The sequence below is a fragment of the Haliaeetus albicilla genome, chromosome 27 (genome assembly GCF_947461875.1).
Source record: "Haliaeetus albicilla chromosome 27, bHalAlb1.1, whole genome shotgun sequence".
NCBI lineage: Eukaryota > Metazoa > Chordata > Aves > Accipitriformes > Accipitridae > Haliaeetus > Haliaeetus albicilla.
In genome coordinates, this window is record NC_091509.1 from 20,507,867 (window position 1) to 20,525,987 (window position 18,121).

The 18,121-nt window shown below is 42.5% G+C and overlaps 1 protein-coding gene across 6 annotated transcripts in view; it reads right to left on the bottom strand.

Annotated features, from left to right (window-relative positions):
* Window positions 1-18,121, bottom strand: part of FNIP1 (folliculin interacting protein 1) — a 70,862-nt gene that overhangs the window by 9,915 nt on the left and 42,826 nt on the right. For 5 of the 6 annotated variants that reach the window (XM_069772662.1, XM_069772663.1, XM_069772664.1 and 2 more), the window contains 10 exons: window positions 16,426-16,526; window positions 16,102-16,176; window positions 15,470-15,561; window positions 12,773-12,856; window positions 11,713-11,784; window positions 10,831-10,966; window positions 10,075-10,276; window positions 9,184-9,269; window positions 2,544-2,690; window positions 412-581 (listed from right to left, as the gene is read on the bottom strand). In XM_069772662.1, the coding sequence (XP_069628763.1) occupies window positions 412-581; window positions 2,544-2,690; window positions 9,184-9,269; window positions 10,075-10,276; window positions 10,831-10,966; window positions 11,713-11,784; window positions 12,773-12,856; window positions 15,470-15,561; window positions 16,102-16,176; window positions 16,426-16,526 (1,165 nt within the window). The remainder of the gene's footprint in view (window positions 1-411; window positions 582-2,543; window positions 2,691-9,183; window positions 9,270-10,074; window positions 10,277-10,830; window positions 10,967-11,712; window positions 11,785-12,772; window positions 12,857-15,469; window positions 15,562-16,101; window positions 16,177-16,425; window positions 16,527-18,121) is intronic. The other variant, XM_069772665.1, reaches the window with a different exon arrangement.

Here is an 18,121-nt window from a genome sequence, read left to right on the forward strand (position 1 = left end):
AAAGATGGATTTCCTTGATTTGCTCTTTCCAGAACTGGGCTTATTGATAGCAGCATTCCAAAAAATAAAAATTGGTTTTCCTTATAGAGGGAGGACCAGAGGAGGACTGGAATCCTCCATCATCACCTGGGCAAGTGACCTTAAGAGACCTGCCATAGATGACTACAGAGGGCTTTACTTTTTGGCTGCCATTTTATAATTGATAATGCCTTAAGAAATTACAGCACATATAAAAAAAATACAGTGACCACCTCTAAGCTTGAAATACACACTTTTGCCTTGTTTTGAATAAAAAAAAAAAAATTAAAAAAATCCAGCTTGGTGGGGAAGCAACAAGCATCCATAAAAACCACCGCACACATATCCATTGATATAAAGCTGTTGGGTGGTTTAGAGATGTTTGCCACATACCGAGCTGTGCCCACAGCGGGTTGTATGGATGAGTTTTGGCCAGCATGTCCACGCTCTGGGAAGAATGCTTTTCTAGGAAGATTCGTATAGGCGGCTGGCCATTCGGCATGACGGTAGGGACCCAGGCCAAGTGGTTAGTCAGGACTGCAGTCAGTAAAGCTGGTAAAAACCTGAAAGCAAAACGTTCAACATCATTTTTTTTCCAGGTACACACTCAGGATGTTAAACTAACAGCAGTTCTACAGTCTACATGGATCAAGGATTGCAGAAACAACCTAATAAAAATCAGCAGAGATCATCCCTTCGGTCTTGGTTCTTTGGGGAAAGAAGGGACGGCTGTATCCTCCCTCCCACCCCTGCAAAGCTCTTTTTTAGAACACACATTTAAAGCAAAATTAAGTATTTTAAACTTGTGGCATCTCATTTCCTCTATTTGGCAAGAATTATGAGACTTCCTATTTTGCAAGCTTTATGTTGTAAAACATCTCAAAAACAACTTTGTTCCCTGTAAGAAAACAGTCGCACTGCATGGCCTCTGTTCTCCAGGGAGATCCCAAACCCTTAAGATTTGTGACTATTGATGAGCAGGAAGGCTATTGCTACCAAAGCTGTAAAATAGCTAGGTGCTGTAGTCTTTCATCTAACTGTTATGCAATTTCAGCACATACGGCTGCTCCTTTTCAAAAATAAACCCCCCCAAAGTTCTGTAGCTCAGCCAGAAAGGCTGTGTCCTTACATTGGCAAAACAAGTGAGGTGAAAAACCTTTCTGAAAAATGTTAACTACCTGATTTATTGTAACGATAGAGCATGGTTTCTGCTCTGGGAGGGAAGACTTTCCTTCCCAGTCCCCTCTCCTGGCAGGAGTGTGCAGAAGTGCAGCCAAAGAGCCTCCCACATGCCAACAGATGGTGCTGGCGGCCACCACAGCGGCTCAGGTGCCCGGGGAGGAAAACAGTCAAACGCCACCGAGCCTCAAAATAACACTGTTTGAATAGTTTACAAGCATCAGGAACCCTACAGCTTAAATTTAGCCGTTTCCTCACTGGAGACAGCAGAAGGAGGAAAGGAGAGTTAAAACTAGACTGAAAAGGATATGGGGCTTGATTTTCCTTTTGCTTCCATCACTGTAAATCTTACTATATTTAAAATAAAGCAAGCAAACAAACCCAAACAAATGACCATTTAAGTGTAACCAAGATGTACAGGGCTCAGAATGGCAGGGACCAGAGGGGCTAATCCCAGGAAAAAGCTTCCACTGCAGCAAGAACTGATTTTAAGAAAATACATTTGAACACCTCAAAACTCCCTATGGTTTCTCCCGTTGCACTGAGGCAGGAGAAGGTGGACCATGCTGACCGCTAATTGTCACTCTCCCATCTGGGGGAGAGAAAAGATGACAAAGTTGGTGGCAAAGCTGGAAGACGGTAAGCAGCAGCCCCTTCCCCACCCTGCAGAGAGCAGTTTCCCCGGAGCTAACAGCTGGTCTTTCAGTGCCATTCCCACTCAAACTTCACATGTTTGTGCTCGTTTTAGGACTTCGGCGGAGCCAAACGCTTTAAAAACTTCCCCTATTCATGCCCTGGGGAAAGAGGATGAAGTGTTGACAAAAGAGTAAATTTATCAGATTCTCCTGACTTTATCAAGAACATTCTCAATTTTTAACAACCGCTCACGGCTTTATCCTGAGGGCAGAAAGGTGAGTACTAATGAAGCACACAATTTCTTTAGTGGCATTTTACAGAAGTCAGGTTTAAGAGCAATTTGCGGTCAGACAGTATTACAGACATGGCTCTTACTGAATGTCTAACCTTGCTCATCATATGATAACTGATTTTGAAAGGTAGATTAATGCATTTCATAAGGTATGTTCACCCCCTTCCAGACATACACACCCATCACGCGCTTCCTATGGACATGTTTCAAATGTTTAGCCTCTACCAAGATTTAGAGGGTTGTCGGGAAGCAGGCATTTAATGAGATACTTTCCTGTTTCTTTTTTGGTTTAAAAAGAAGGTATTTATGGATGGCCTTTTGATTCTTCGATTACCAGGATTTAAAAACTGATTCAAAAATTGGTTTGAAATAAAAAGGCATAACACATATGTAATTTAAAAACTATAATCCACCATACTGGTTTTTAGAAGCATTTTCCATCAAGAATGTGAATTCCTTCATGAAGCGATGGCAAAGCTGGTTCTTTTCTGGTGTCCCTGACATCATAGTAAGCCAGACAGGCTCCCCAATCCGTGGCATCGTGTAGAGATTGCAAATAGTCGTTCTAGAAAACAAAACAAAATCCAGAAGACTAAACAAAAAAAAATGAAAGGCAGAGATCCCAACTCAAAGAATTTACTGCAACATTTAGTTCCAGCTGTCATTTCTATCAGAAACAAAATTTATCTCATCAACCATTATCCAAACCGTGTTGTTCATTAAATAATATGAACGCACCCTTCCACCTCGGAGAGTTAAGCCTCACAGGTTCTTCGTGCATCTGCCTAAAGTGATCCCAAACACAGTAACATTCCCTGTCAAAAGTCAAGAGCTGCCCTGTTCTGAATGAAGAAGAAATGAATGATTTGTTGTTGTTATCTCCCTGTTTTCCCTCCATTTCATTCAAAACATGTAAATCCTCCATAGTTCTGCTTGATTTATGACTAGGGCAAGGTTATGTGCATCTGACTTATAAAAATACCTTATCTTCCTCCTTGCTTTAAAAAATTTGGTGTATCTCCAGGCCAAACCCACAAAAGCGTAGATTTGTAGAGCAGGGGACCAGCTTAATTCTTTAGCTTTAAATATAGCACATTAGAGTCGAAGTTACCCCGTGGTTTCAAGGATTATGCACCTACCCACATCCTCTTCGACTCTACAGAGGTCAGTAAATGTATGATTAAAACTTTGGCTCTGCAGTAAAACACCAGATTAAAACCCCTCAGATTACTGTTAAACTCCTCTAAACTCTAAACTAAATGATAGTTTTAAGTACAATGCCTGTGTTGGGAACCTGTATTTTCATCACAGTAAAAATGTATGCCTGAAAAAACCAAAACAGCAAAGGAAATGACTGATCAATTCAGGTTTCTCCCCACCTAATGCACCACTTTTTGTGGAAGAGATACTTTTCTTTTATAAGACAAAGATTTACATTATCCCATTATCCCTAGTACCAGCCTTGATTTATAAAGATCTCCGGATATGCTGGTCTAAAAATTTATAGACACTTCCAGAAGAAAAGCAATGGCTGTGCGTGTCAGGCAGGCAAACACACTCGAGCAGCAGCTGCCAAATCTTCCGTGGTTTAGCGTTTAAAGTTAAAGAGCCCGGCACGTCAGCAGCAGAGCAGCACACAGCAGCGCCGGTACGAGGGGCACTCAGGGGAGGAAGGAGTTATTCCCTGGCTATTCAGCAGAGAAGAAAGCAGCTGTACGGTGACGGGACCCCCAGAGCAGCTCTGCAAAGGGCAGCAAAGGTGACCGTGCACTGTGCCGAAGTCACTGGGACTGCTCAAGAAGAAAGGGGCGAGGGGGACAGTGGCATTTGCTGCCTTATTTTTTTTCTATCAGTTTTCATTAAGTACAAATTCCATCCTGTGTGTTCACCATAGTCAAAATCAACCCCGTCTTCCTCAAAGGTTAGATTTTCAGACACTCCACTGCCACAAGCATGATAGGAAAGCCAGAAAACAGTCAATGGGCTGGAAAGGGGGAAAGTCAAGTTACCTTTGAGCTTACCAGACCCATAGCACCCAGGGGGCTCTTTGCTGGGTCAGTTTAGAGCAGCCTCAGAGCTGCTCTACTTTACCCTCTGCTGCTGGTCCTCTCTTGGGAGGAAAGCACAGCCTGGTTACTGACCCAGGCACAACAGTCCTGCCAGGTTAGATGTGAGTGGGACATGCAGCTGGGGCACACCGGCACTGCCACATCGTGGGGGTAACCGGAGGGTCTCCGGCAGCGCCGTGCTCTTGGGGCACCAGGATTTCATGCCTCGGCAGTAGCAAGTTAGGACTGGAGGTGGGGTTGTTAAGGGAAAGCTTTCTGTTCACAGCCCATTAACTGGAGTGGATGTTAAAGAGGCCCAAAGAAAGGGAGAAACCCCAAGTCCAGGGACTTCAAAGCTTGATGAGTTTCAAAGCTCAAAATAAGTATTGAAACTTGCACCCCCCCGACACAGCTGACCTTAGAAGCTGAAGATAAATGGAACAACTTAATGTAAAATACAGCTTATTTCTCCTTCATATGCAAACTAACCCAAGCCAAGCCTCTTGCAGCTTGGCTGTTTTGAAAAAAGAAACTACTTCTACACTAAACCCAACATATTAAAATATTTGTTTTCGTTGAAAAGATAGACCAAGTCTTGTGATTCGTTATTTACTATTCTGGTAACCCTGGCTGCATCTGCAACTGATAGTGTTTCCTCAGAGAGAGATCAGATTGCCCTGGCCGGCGGCCAGCAGGCATGTGACTGCAGTGCAGGGAACCCTCCATGCCAGCGCAGGCAGCAATGGCACAGAAACCAAGGGCAAGGATTAACTGCTTTCCAGCTCTGCAAACACGGAGGAAATGCTCTCCCTTCCATTTATTAAAGAACAGAAAAAAAACCAAAAACCAAAAAAACCCCCCAACAACAACAACAAAACCCTAAAACACTACAGGGAAGTTAACCAGATTTAAAAAATAACAACCATTAAAAATCAAATTGACCCCTCTTGGCCATCTGCAGCAAGCAGCCCCCTCCCCTCCCCTCCCCTCGCCACCCCCATGCACACCAGCATCGCGCAGCCGCATGCGAGGGAAAGTTCAGTTAACTAGAGACTCTGTTCTTTTGAGGGTTGCAGTACATTTAAAACGGTTTATATTTGGAAATGCTTCTGGGAGGCTGAAGTCCAGCCTGGAGCTTACGGGGCACCTCAGCACCAGGAATGGGTGCAGCAGGGACAGGGGCTGGGAGACCTCCTCAGGAAACACCTTCATATCTAAACGTAGCTCGAAACCAAAGCACACAGCCCAGCCAAACAAAAATGAAGACCTGAGCAAAACCCCTCCTGCAAACCCTCTGGGGGTTTGTCTGCTCTGCGGGCGCAGATGGCACCGAGGCGATCGGCCCTGCTGCTGGCAGACACGACGGTGCTCGCGGTGCCGCGGCACGGCGCGGCATCGACGAGGGTCAAGCATTGTGCTGCTCCCCGCTTCACCCTCACCCAAATACACCCGCGAACCTCCCCGGCCTTTGTCTTGGATTTTGGTACCAGTCCGAGACATCTTTCCCTGGTGCGGTACAAACCAAAGGAGCCAGATGGCTTCTCGTGGATGACAGCATCCCTCTGCAGCTCCCTTCCTCCCCAAGGGAAACACTGCTGACCCTCGGCACTGTGCTGTGAGAGCTGCTCTCACTATTTAAGAGTTGCAATGTAATGGCAAAGCTTAGCACCTCTTTAGGGATTGTTTCAAAAAAGAAAAAACACCAGCGGTTTCTAAAACTTAATTCACGTGCATTTGCTCCCTATCCTGATTCCTTCTTTCCAAAGATGATTTTTCCTTAAAAAGGAAAAAGAAAATGAAGGCAGTAATTGCTGCAGTGAGTGCAGGAGCCCATGCCACTCCTGTGCCCATGCTGGCACAGGGGCCAGCCTGCACCGCTGAGCAAAATGCACCACTCTGTTCTCAGCAGCTTAAACTGCTTAAAAATTACTGGCATAAAATAGGATCAAACGTGGCTGCCAGAAAGCAGAGAGGTGTTTCCCTAGGCCTTGCGTCCAGTGTTTCCTTGCCAGTCTGCGTATTTGCCACACAGGTATTAGTCAGATGCATAATCTGTATTATCAATGTGCTGCATTGGCCTCGGGGACCGGGGGAGTCGAAATGTTTATGCAAGTACAGTAGCTTATTTCATAAGTCATGTGTCTGCACAGCTGACATCCAAAGAGTTTTAAGCCTCTAAGTCAAGTGTTAATAGCTAAATCCATCAGTGCTTTAGAAAATTAAAAATTGTAAAGTGAATAAGGATGCAAGAGTAGGCCTGGAGCTAGGCACCAAATTGATGGCAAATTTATCAATAGCACCGATTTGCAGAAGCAGCCTAGGCCTTTCAGAGAAGGCAGCTTTGTTTTTCACAGGATGAGATGACAAGAGCAAAGGAAGGGGTCTGTTTTGCTGTCTTCTTTACTCCCCCTCAACCCCCAGTACCGGCAGGTAAATGCCTGTAAATGCCTGGCTGACCCCGCAGCCAGCTCCTTGCAACAACCCTGCTTGCAGGCTAGCAGGCAGACCTACAACCACAGCACCTTCCCTGCAGGAGGGGACTTTTGGGTGGCAGGAGGCTACGATAACACCCGTCACCCTTCCTCCTCCCTTCTCTGATCAGCACGGCGGCGTGTAGCTGGTCCCCCATGCCCCAGTGATTTGAGGTTGTTGTCATCACCAGAAGAGTGCACATCAGCTACACTTGAGAACCTCTGGAAGTCTGGGTTTAAAAAAAAACAAACAAAAAACAAACAAAAACCCCTCCTTAAAAAACAAAAGACCTTCTCCTTAAAAAAAAAAAAAAAAAAAAAAAGACTCCAATGAGTTAAACCAGCACGGGATTACGTTTCAGAAACACCAACTCACTGAAGTCAGCACCCTTCTTCCCTCCAGCACAATTTGCTAAGAGGGCAGGAATCAACGCAAGTCTCAGGTTCACCAAAGGACTCAGGCTCCTGACTTCCCCGTGACTTCAGTGGGAAAGCAGACGCCTAAAGAGATAATAGTGGCCTAAATGGGTTTGCTGAACCTGTGCCAAAACATCTTTGCATCCAGCCTTCAGTATTCAAATATACCTTTTTTTTTTCTTACCAGACACATATTGCATTGCTTTGAAAAGCAAGTGGCTCTTGCACGTTACAGAAATGCTTTTCTTGATGGCAGCACACATTGCCACCCTGAGATACTGCGGAGGCACGAGGACCTTGCCCACCTGCAGGACTGGCCTGGGCTGGGGGCACCGGCTGGGTGCACACCTTGGAATGCACTTGCTTAAAAAAAACCCCAAAAACAGAAAACAAAAAAAAAAAACCCACACCAAAAAAACCACCCCAGAATTGCCAAAGTCTGCTGCCCCAGGAAATTCATTTATATGAAATTAAACTGGATTTAATTTACCTCGTTACACTATTAAAGAGTAATATTTGTATCACCATGGAAACCTCTGCATAAAGCTGGTAGTTAGACACATGCTTCCAGTGCTGGTTACGCAATGGCTGTGTCATGTGAATGACTGCGTCTTACAGCGGCTCAGGAGAGTGCCAATCCTCCCATGTCCAGTGGGACGTTATTTTCCTCCTCGGTCCGACAAGAGCAGCCTTCCTCGTCCCATCCCAGCTCAGCACCGCCAAGCTTTCCTCCAAGGAGGAAAAAGCTAGCAAGGGGGATTTGGCCTGTGTTTTCAGGGTTATTTTTCCCTACGTTTGACTCAATATGCACCCCTCCCCGGCACTCTGGAACTGTTTAACTTGGAAGGACAAAGGAGAATGGGCAAAGTCCGCTGCATGTATCTTGAGGGGGAATGTTTTGGGAAAACAGCTGGGGAGGTGGTGTTATCAGGGGGTGGGAATGCAGAGAAATGGCTCAGGGTGAGAATGGGGAGGAGAGGCAGACAGAGCTGGGGGGAGCGGAGGAACCACCGTGGCTGCTCAGAGTTGCCAGACTCGTCCCGGGCCCCTGGGCAGGATCGGCTGCTCCCAGCAGTCACGAGCTCCCTCTGCTCCCTCTCTTGGCACTGCTGATCCCATCCACCTCTCACCGCAGGCCCACGTGTTTGCTCTTCCCTGCCTCCTGTCCCTACCGAACATATCCTCTGCCCTCCCTCACAACTGCCCAGAGGTGAGGTTCTAAAAAATAAAAATAATAATAAAAAAAAATTTAAAAATATACTGTGCCTTCATCCTGCAACACCACCTAATCCATGGCATTCAGGTGGTAAGTGGAATTGTAGAAAAATGGGTGAGCCCTCAGGATCCTTCACTGTTCGGTAAAATACATCCTGATGTCACAGGATTTTCTTTTTGCAACATCAGAGCGCTCTCCTATAATGTCTTTTAAAAGTAACTCTGCGCTGGTTGTAAAAGGAAGCACCCTGCCACTCCTATCTGAGAGAAGATGAATCACTTGAAACAGACGGATTTCATCTTAATTCCCTCCCCATGACTTAAACTATGGAAAGAAAATACAGTTAAATGCCAGGGATGTGCTTATCTCTGTTACTTTGTATATTAACTGTTGAATAGAGGCGCTCTGCAGGTACTGATAGCAAGAGATTACAGTACTGCATTTTACTGTGTGAAAAAGATAGTCCTCCTTCTTAGTAGCTGGTTATCTGAAACACCTTTAGAGCTGAATTTAGAGCAGGGTAAAAGTCTTGCTTTGCTCACACATCAGGAAAATATACACTAGAGGAGTATTTCCCTAACGGCTTTGCAATTCTTTTCCCCCTCGCAACGGGCCATAAAAGATAATTTAAGAGGTTGCTGGGAGCTTCATTACTACCTAAAGCACAGAAAACCTTCATCATCTATGTCCTGTTCACACCGAGCCCTGATGGATATACACACTTGGCAAAACCTAAAAACACAAACAGATTATAACGGCTTGCTATCACCAATACCTTTATTGTACTTACTTTTGCAGAAGAGTTTAGACATGTTACTTATCCTGCACTAAGGAGAAGATCCTTCTAAAACAGACTTGAGTGCTTTTGAAAAAACAGACACAAAAGATAGGAGACAAACTGCTCACCTGAATTCATTAAGGGCATCAACAATTCTGTTATATGCCAAACTCCGCTGACTGGCATCAGCTGATCTACGACTCATTTTCATAGCCTTGAAAACAATCATTAAACAGATAAGTAACACATAGCTACAGAAGCACAGAAAATGGAAAACAAAGTCATGTGTTTGACTTTATCTTTCATGCAACTAGTCATGCAAATAATTTTTTTTTAAGTGATAAAACGATGGTACAAGTGCCAACTTTCATATCTGAGGAAAGATAGGTGAGGCACATGCATTTGCAGCCTCTGCTTCTTCTGTGCTTTTCATCATTCAAGGCATAAAAGGGATCAAAGTTTTCATTGCAGTGGCAAAGTAACCACTAAGTATTTCCTAGAAGAGAGATTTGAAGCAAATCTAACCGCATATTTGAAATGTCAATCTTTGAAAATTTCCTACACATCAGAATCAGGGGGTTAAAAAAAAGAGAAAGAAAAAAAGCTCGATATTTATTTACAGCCTGGAATAGCCTAGGGATAGGTTCTGACCCTGCAATCCACTACACTCAGATACAGCTGAAGCAGGGAGGTAGAGGTGGTCTTAAAAGCACCTTTCCCCTTGGCTGATCCAGGGCTTGCTGGGAGCTTACACAGCCTAGCGACTGTTCTAGCTGTCAGCAATCCCTGTAGCGTAACGCAGCATGCTCTGTCCTCACCCTGTGTTGTGCTTTTGCTAGCAATAAAAAACACCATCAAAGATGCTGTAGAGCAAAGCTCTTCTCTGGTGCACTTCCAATACCCCACAGCAAGTTGATCCCACTTTTGTAAACTAGTAACAAGAGTTAGGAATTAATCTGACAGGGCTGGGGGGAACGTACAGCAATACAAGTGCAAGAATCAAAAGAGACTGTGTTTACCTGTTCTATTGCACTCTTCAGTTTGTTCATGTGACTCTCAAAAAGAGGAAAGTGTGAGAAGAAGAACTCATTAAATTTGTTGTTTTCATCTTCATCTCTCGAGAGTGAAAAAATAACTCCAATTGCTATCTTTTTCTTCCTAACAATTCCTGGGCTAGGACCAGAGCTGTCATCTGACAAGTTAAAGCTTTCATCCATGGACCTTGAAGCATGAAAAAAAAATAGAAAGTTAATGTAATCCACTGCTTAAAGTTGTATCTCGGTTTCCTGTGTAATTCAATTCTTGAACATTTCACTTCAATAAACACCTTTTGTTTGCATGTGTTGTCAAATCATCACCTCTGATAACATCCACTTTGCAGTTTTTTTACAAGCAACCATTAATTGATCCTGCACTCACAAAAGCTGGAACCAGATTCAAAGTGTTTCTGGGGTCAGAATATGGTACTCTAGTTCTCTCCCACCTCTGCCAAGAATTTGTGTTTTGAGTAGGATTTTAGGGCTTCTTATCCTCAAAAGTACAGCCTACAGGTTTATGTTTTGCTGAAGGCTTTCTAGTTAGTGCAAAACAACAAATGCTGTGAAGAAAACAGATACTAAAAAAGATCAGGCGTTGAAGTGCAGCCTGACTTACACCTCTGTAAATACCCCACAGAAAGCAACAGCAAGAGCAGATGTACATATGCAAGAGCAGAATCAAGCTGACAATGGTGGAAAATTTATGGGCAGCAACCCGCATTTTCATTCCCAGCTCACCATCGAGGGAAGACCCCATTCTCCAAGCTGGTAGTCTGACTGCGACGCCAACGCCGCTGGTAACTGCTAGCACAGCTTTTGTTAAATGAAGAGCCCGGAGATGGAAACGGAGTGATGAGCAGACTGCTAAGAGATGCTGCAATAATAAGAGGAATAAATAAAAATCTCTCCAGAAGAAAGAGCATTTGGAAAATAATACCAGCAACTAAACGAAGCCCCTCAAGATAAACTGGTGTTGCTTCTCAAGTGCCTTCTTTTCTGTTTATCTATGTTTCATATCGAAAAATAACCAGTTTATAAGAACATTAACAAGATATACAAGCACTACAAGGGTGGGACAGTCCTGCAGCTTTACATAATAGGCAACATACAGGCTGCACCTTGCTCATCAACCCTGAGTATTGGGAAATAAATTCTTTGTGGAAAGGAGTAGCGTTAATCACATCCTTTAACAGCCTTTTCAATCCTAACCTGAAGTGCCCAATATCCTGAATCTGGGGGGAAGGAGAGGGGTGTTGTGGAGGTGAATTCATGTTTTAACATTACAGTTCTCCTCAACTTGGAAAGGAGATGACAACAAGTATTGTTTAGAAATGCTGCAAACTCATTTCAACATTTAATTTGGCTTGTTTACTTGCAGCATGCTTTAATAAATTGCACTGCTGTTCAGATTATCCCTGTGAGGTTCCTAATGCAACAACCTTGACACCTACAACATCTGTACATATACATATAGGTGTGCCTTAATGCTCATATATAACGAAACAGAACAATCACATTTCAGCACAGGGAAAACTTTTTGATAATGTCTAGACATCTCAGTGACGAATACTACTGAATATTTTTGGAGTCCACAGGGTTAACACATGGAACTGACATTACCAGATCTTGCTATACCGCTGTCTCTGTCCTCATTCTGCTCCCTCCCAGGCATATCCATAGGGTTGCTATGAACTGTAAAACAAGGAATACCAATTAGCAGGGGAATATACAGTTCCTTTCTTGTTTGCAGATCTCCATGTAATTAATGAAACAAAAACATGCTCATTAATTCAGATCAACAGCACTGCACAAGGCCATCACCAAGAAAGGCTGCTTAGCTGAACAAGCCAAAACACTTATCTGAAAAGCTTGTATGTGTTTTTCTGAAGTGCACACACCTATTTTAGTACAAACTAAAACTAGTACCCTTCATTTCTTTACACAGGTATTTTTCAATGACATTTTAATGTACCAAAGGGAAGTTGGTCACATTGGTAGTACTCAGTGTATAGACAAAAAACCCACCCAAAACCAATCTAAACACAACTTCATTCATATACCTTTCTTAGGTATTATATATATAATTTTAAAAGGATTTTACAATGCTGTCTTGAAGAAAAGAAATACTTTTAAATTGTGAGCAGTGCATTGGTTGTTCAACTAAGCTGTAAGCTGTCCAGATTCACAGTCTGCATATACACAAGATCAAAAGTGTCTCAGGCTCAATAGTCTTTAAACGTGATGTATTTTACAAATATGTGTGTGAAATAAAAGCTACTCAGCCATGGAAATAAGACCCAACCACTAAAAGCAAGAAATGCCCATTTTAAATGAACCTAGTTTAGCTTTAGTTTTTACAGTTTGGTTGAAACAAGTCCAGATCAAAATAGCTTGACGCTATTGTGAAATATTATTTCCAGAAATATGAAATCCACCATCAAACATATGTTTCCAAAACAAAACAACACAACCAACCAACCCCAAAGAGGACTATTAAAATGCCTGCTGTCCTCTGGGGATTTAAAGCATGTATCCAAAAAGGTAAGAGAGCAGACATCACTGTCCATTTTGTATTTAAAAAAACCAAAAATCTTATTTCCAGGGCTAAACTACAAATCCACACAGTTTTGTCACACCAGCTAGACTAGCCACACAGCACAGCACACAGCACACTGCAAACCTGCAAAGAAAGAGGCGCTCCGGATCAGGCGGAGCGGACCTTGCTCTGAGAATGCCCGCCTAGGGCTGCAAAGCTGTGAAAGACCTACATGGCAAAACGTAAAATACACATGAAAGAATGAGGTTAGTAAAGCAGAACAGTCTGTAGGGAGGGGGCCAGGGCAGGGATAGATATAAGAAAGATATAAGCCAACATAAACGCAGACTAACATAATGCAGGAGAACAGCTCTTATGCTTAACAAGAATGTTGATTCAAGGATACAGCTTACAGTTGGACTACATAGTATTTATAGAATTAAAATAATAGACCCGGCTTTACACTGTCTCCCATACATGGATGGGGTTTCTCTCCAAGGGCTTTTTTTTTTTTTTTTTGTTAAAGTTGAAAAATGATTAATTTATGCAGGCTCAAAGCCTAACTTGATCACAAACAGGAGATTCATCATGGAGTACAATGTTTGTTTTAACATCCACACTGGTGGGGTGGCTGAAGAACACTGTTGCTGAAGATGACGGGGAAGAAGGGGGAGAAGGCAGGCAGAAATTAATCTTAGTAGAACCAACAGAAAATTATAGGCTGAAGTACTTATTCCAAGAACAGTCAAGTACATCAGTTTAGTGAAATGATCATACAGAAAATAATTGTTAGCAGTCTCAGTAGTCCCTTTTAAAAATAATACTGGATTGTAGGTATACCAGGGAAAGAGTGTATTTACTGTACACACAGCCAGGAAAAATGCATGGATATTTTTAATGAGTTAATTACCAGTCCTTCTCCTAAATTTGAAGCTACTCACTCAAAGTTTTCTGATTATACAAAACACGAAAGCTGCATCTCAACAAAGCTCGCTCCCATTCTCTTAGGTGTTCACTCATTAAAGGAAAGGACATGACCAGTGCTGCTTTTTTTTTTTTTTTCCCACCAGCGTATCTAAAAAAAGCAGCTTGTAAATAGTTCCCAACCAAAACACATAGACCCTTCTCCTATCACAGGCTGGCAAGACCCAAGGAGTCAGGGGCAGTCTTTGCTGTCCAACAGTTGTTAGAAATGCTGCAGTTACAGATTAACTTCTTCACGTACTTTACCCATGGTTCCCTCTGCGTTGAAAGGGGAACTGTAAACACACACTGTGGAACCCACTGAAAACTTGTGCAGCTCAATTACAAAGAAAGTTTCAGCATCCTCTTCTAGCAGGCAATCTTGTCGATTCTTGTTGCACACCCTTGCAGGGAGGTGCCTACACCTTCTGGCCAGCTCTCAGGGCAGTTACCCTTTCTGCTCGGTGGGGAAGAGCCACCCTCACTACAGAGCCAGACACAGATGAACGTGTAGCACTGACTACACCTAAATCATATTGAGTCCACACCTAATAGTTGCATTATCTGAATTTAAACTTGCAGCTTAGATCACACTGGTGATACAGCGAACTTTTGCCAAGCACAAACCACAACAAAACCCTAAAAGTAGATGAAGTGAGTTCCTCTCCCTTAGATCAGGCACTTCATTCACTCATGCACTGTGAAAAATCACAACTGAAGTCTGACAGGAATACTGAAAATTAAGAAAAATGCGTCTTTTTAACTTTCCTGACTTGGTGAATTCAGGAAACATTTAATAGATAATAGGTTCTTACAACTTTAATTGGCTTCCCTTATAAATGGACTACTGGAAATTATTTTAATGAGGTATACAGCTTTTGAGCCTGAAAAGCATTTAAGCCCATGCTTAGGTGTAGTCTTATCGAAGTCAGTGTGAGGGAGAGAAGTAAACACACCCAACAAGCATTAGGAGCACATCAAAGCCAGAAACCCAGTTAAAGTAACAAAGTCATCAAATTCACTCCTTACTTCCAACACTAGAAAAGTGTATTTTATACAGAGCAATATTCTGGAAAGCAAACGTATAAAGAAGCCCCTTATTCCACCTACTACAACAGACATTTGCTTGGAAAGTCAATAATCTAAACCAAGGGAAAGGGAAGACGTGCTGAAGAGCTCATCAGGCTGCTACACTGGACAACCAAGCACTGAATTACAGCATCTTTACTATCAGCTCTACTGTCCCCAAGGGGAAAAGCCAAAACCTTTTCCTCTTTCTGTTATCTAATGTTCATGGAGCCTTCAGGCACAGCACTTCCACGAAGGCTGAGAACCAAAGATGCCAGATGTTTTTTCAAGACTGCTTAGATTCCATGGTCAGACGGAGAAAGAAAGAGGAGAAAGCAAAAAGATATTCTGTCTAATCTGATCAAAAACTCCAGCACAACTGTGCAAGGTTGACTTAGACTAGTACAAACCACATAGGCACATGCGCTCATGTGGCCAGAGTACAGAACAGAATGAAATTAATGAAAATAAAATGGGAACAGAGCCAGGCAGAATCAATCCTGCCTGATCCAAGATATGCTGCTTAGAAAGTTCTACTGACTGTTGTTTTCCAACATTTTCTGTATTTGAACTTAAGTATATCTAAATATTTCCATTATGTATTTTATATACACATAGGTATCAGTAATACATTGAACCACTGCTAATTCCTTGAACTGTCCGATTTATTCTCCTCCAAACCCCACCGACATGTAATGTTTTTAGCTTGCCTTTTTTTTAACATTAGATTTGACTTAGAAGACTTTCATATTCTACAATCTATGATTACTTAGTTAAAGATACCAGGAAATAAAATCTGTTTGTGATTACCTATATTCCCAAGAAGTCCATTCATAATTGTACTGTGGTCAGGCTTTAATGTATTGCTGTCTTGATTAATGAACTCAAGACTGTCCTGCAACCTATAACAAACAGAAAACATGCAACAAAAACAAGTGATTTGCATTTCAGTAGAATATAGTGTTACTTCATTATAGCCCGAATGGAATGGACAAGGTAAGAATGCAGGCTTCCACTAGAAAAAGCTTTCATAGCCTAAGCCACATTTTCAGGTGGGTCAATTAATACACAGAAAACTAAACATTGAACTCCTGGAACCCACATGTTTTTGTAACACCTTTTTCTTCATCTTGGAGTGAATTCCCCAACTCCAGTGTTCTGTTCTCATCTCTTCTCCTTTGCTGGTTGCAGGTACTTTTGTACTTTACAATATCAAGCTTCACCATATCAGCATTAAAGGAATGGTTCATTCATTCGCTTAAAGCAAACTGAGGTGAAGACAACCGCAAGGGAAAGGTGAGGACACTAGTGACAGGATGTAACAGATCAGGGAACAAGAAGTTATTTTTCTACAGAAAGAATCTGGAGGGTCCAAAAAAGGTCTTCTGTGTTCTTACATTCATCTGCTTATGTGCAATAGATATGATCTGTAATAGACTCACGTATTCAGGCTTCCGTAGATGCTACTTCCAGTGCGAGCTGTGAAAACCTTGCTGAGCATGAGCTGAGGAGGTGAGCTAGAGGACAAAAAGGAAGATGTCAGAAACACAGTGCCAAGACAGGCTTTACTTTCCATTTCACAACCCTCCAGATTTTATAGACCTAAACAGGACATAACAGCCTTTTGTGTAAAAAGTGACATCAGAGTTACTTTAAAGCAAACCCAGAAATTCTTTTTACTCTGCACTTGTGGCATTCAATTCATTACATATTAGCACTAAGGAGTAAGTCTTATGAAAAGACTAGCAGTAAAAAATTAATTTTACCGGATCTGGTGAATTTTCAATGTGGAGCCCTTGTAGCTCATCGCCACAGAGCCAAACATCATCTCTCCAAGCATGTTAGCATCTGAGGAGCACCGAGAACCCTGCAAAAAAAAAAACCCACCAACATTTGGTTTTAAGCATTTTAGAAGCACGCTTCTATTAAGGCAACATATAACTAAGGAAAATAGACTTTATTTAAAAGATAAACTTGCACAATATCTTGCTATAACACTGTCAAACACACTAAGTTGAGCAGTTCAATAAAGATAATGCTGGCATAGAAAGTGATCTTCACATTGGCTGTGAGCTAAAGCACTAAAATCATCCAACAAACCTAACCCATCTACAGGGGGTGAGGGGAAGCAGATTCAAATGGTGCTGAGTCAGGAGACTAAAAACTTTTTACTGAATAAGAACCATTAAGCCTAAACCTTGTGTCTGCTTGAGAGTAAGAATCACAAGTTCACTGCAGATCTGATACAGACTGTGCATTGGAGCCAAGTTGGACCAGTGCTTTCTTGACAAAGACTGATTCATAACTTATCCATGGATGGTATTTTGTATCTGATGCATCTTTCCCTGGTGCTCCTGTGACAGTACCAGCAAAGAGCTGTAGCATCGTGATGCCAAGCTCAAGTTGTGCAATTCCTGCTTCTCGGTTGGTGAGAGCTTGCTGTAAGGCATACTGGCTAAATACAGAGGAGGGACGTCACTATGCCGCATCACAGGCTAGATCAAATACTGCAAACAGAAACCTAACATTAAAAAGTTACTCAAGGCAACCAACTGGAGACGACTGCTCAGCTGACAGTCATCTTATTTGTATACTTTCAATGACTGAGATTACTGTCCCTTTATCCAGGGTTGTTTCATCTCTAGGATGAGCAGAATATTAGTGCTGGCTCTCCATTTGTGCCTTGCCCTGAATAATTTAAAATATCATGATCACTCACTCACAGAGCTCAGGCAGTTCATAGGTGAGGTACTTCAGTACTGTGCAAGAGAGCAATACATTTCCTTTGAGGCGCATGGCAATTCATAACATTTCCTTTGAGTAATCCTTCCAAAAGGTCCCTAAAACCAGTCACAGAAATAACCTTGTGTTTGGAAAACGCTAAGTGCCCTATCTCCATACCCCTCATCCAAGCTCTGAACAACCAGGATCCTCACCCGGATTCCTACACAGGCTTGGAATATATCTAAATATTTTGCCCAGCATCAGACAGTGAGCTCAGAGCACAACCAAGGACAAGGTGTCCACAGCACGGATTCCTACCAGCAGTAAGGAGTGATATGAAAATGACCACTCCATCTTTCTGCTCATGCTAGCCTGCAGAACAAGGGCAGGAACAAGGAAATGATAATCAGCCAGAAGGCAACACACTTATAACACTTCTCAATTTTTAGCTCTTCTCAAGCACTCTCAATTAAGATGATGGTACTTTAACAGACATACTATTAACCTCTGAATTCTGCTATCAGTGCAAGAAAGATAGGGGATGACTAAAAGTAGCAACCACAGTTATAAAAATGAGGATACAATTGCAAGGTTTGTTAGTGTTCATATGGCAGGGCAAAATCTGATCATGAGCTGGGTCTCAGAGAAATTTTCATCTTTACCTCCCAGGATATCATACTGCCTAGGTGCACTGTAGGCAGTACTGGAAAAACTAGACTTTAAAATCAGTCAGTATGA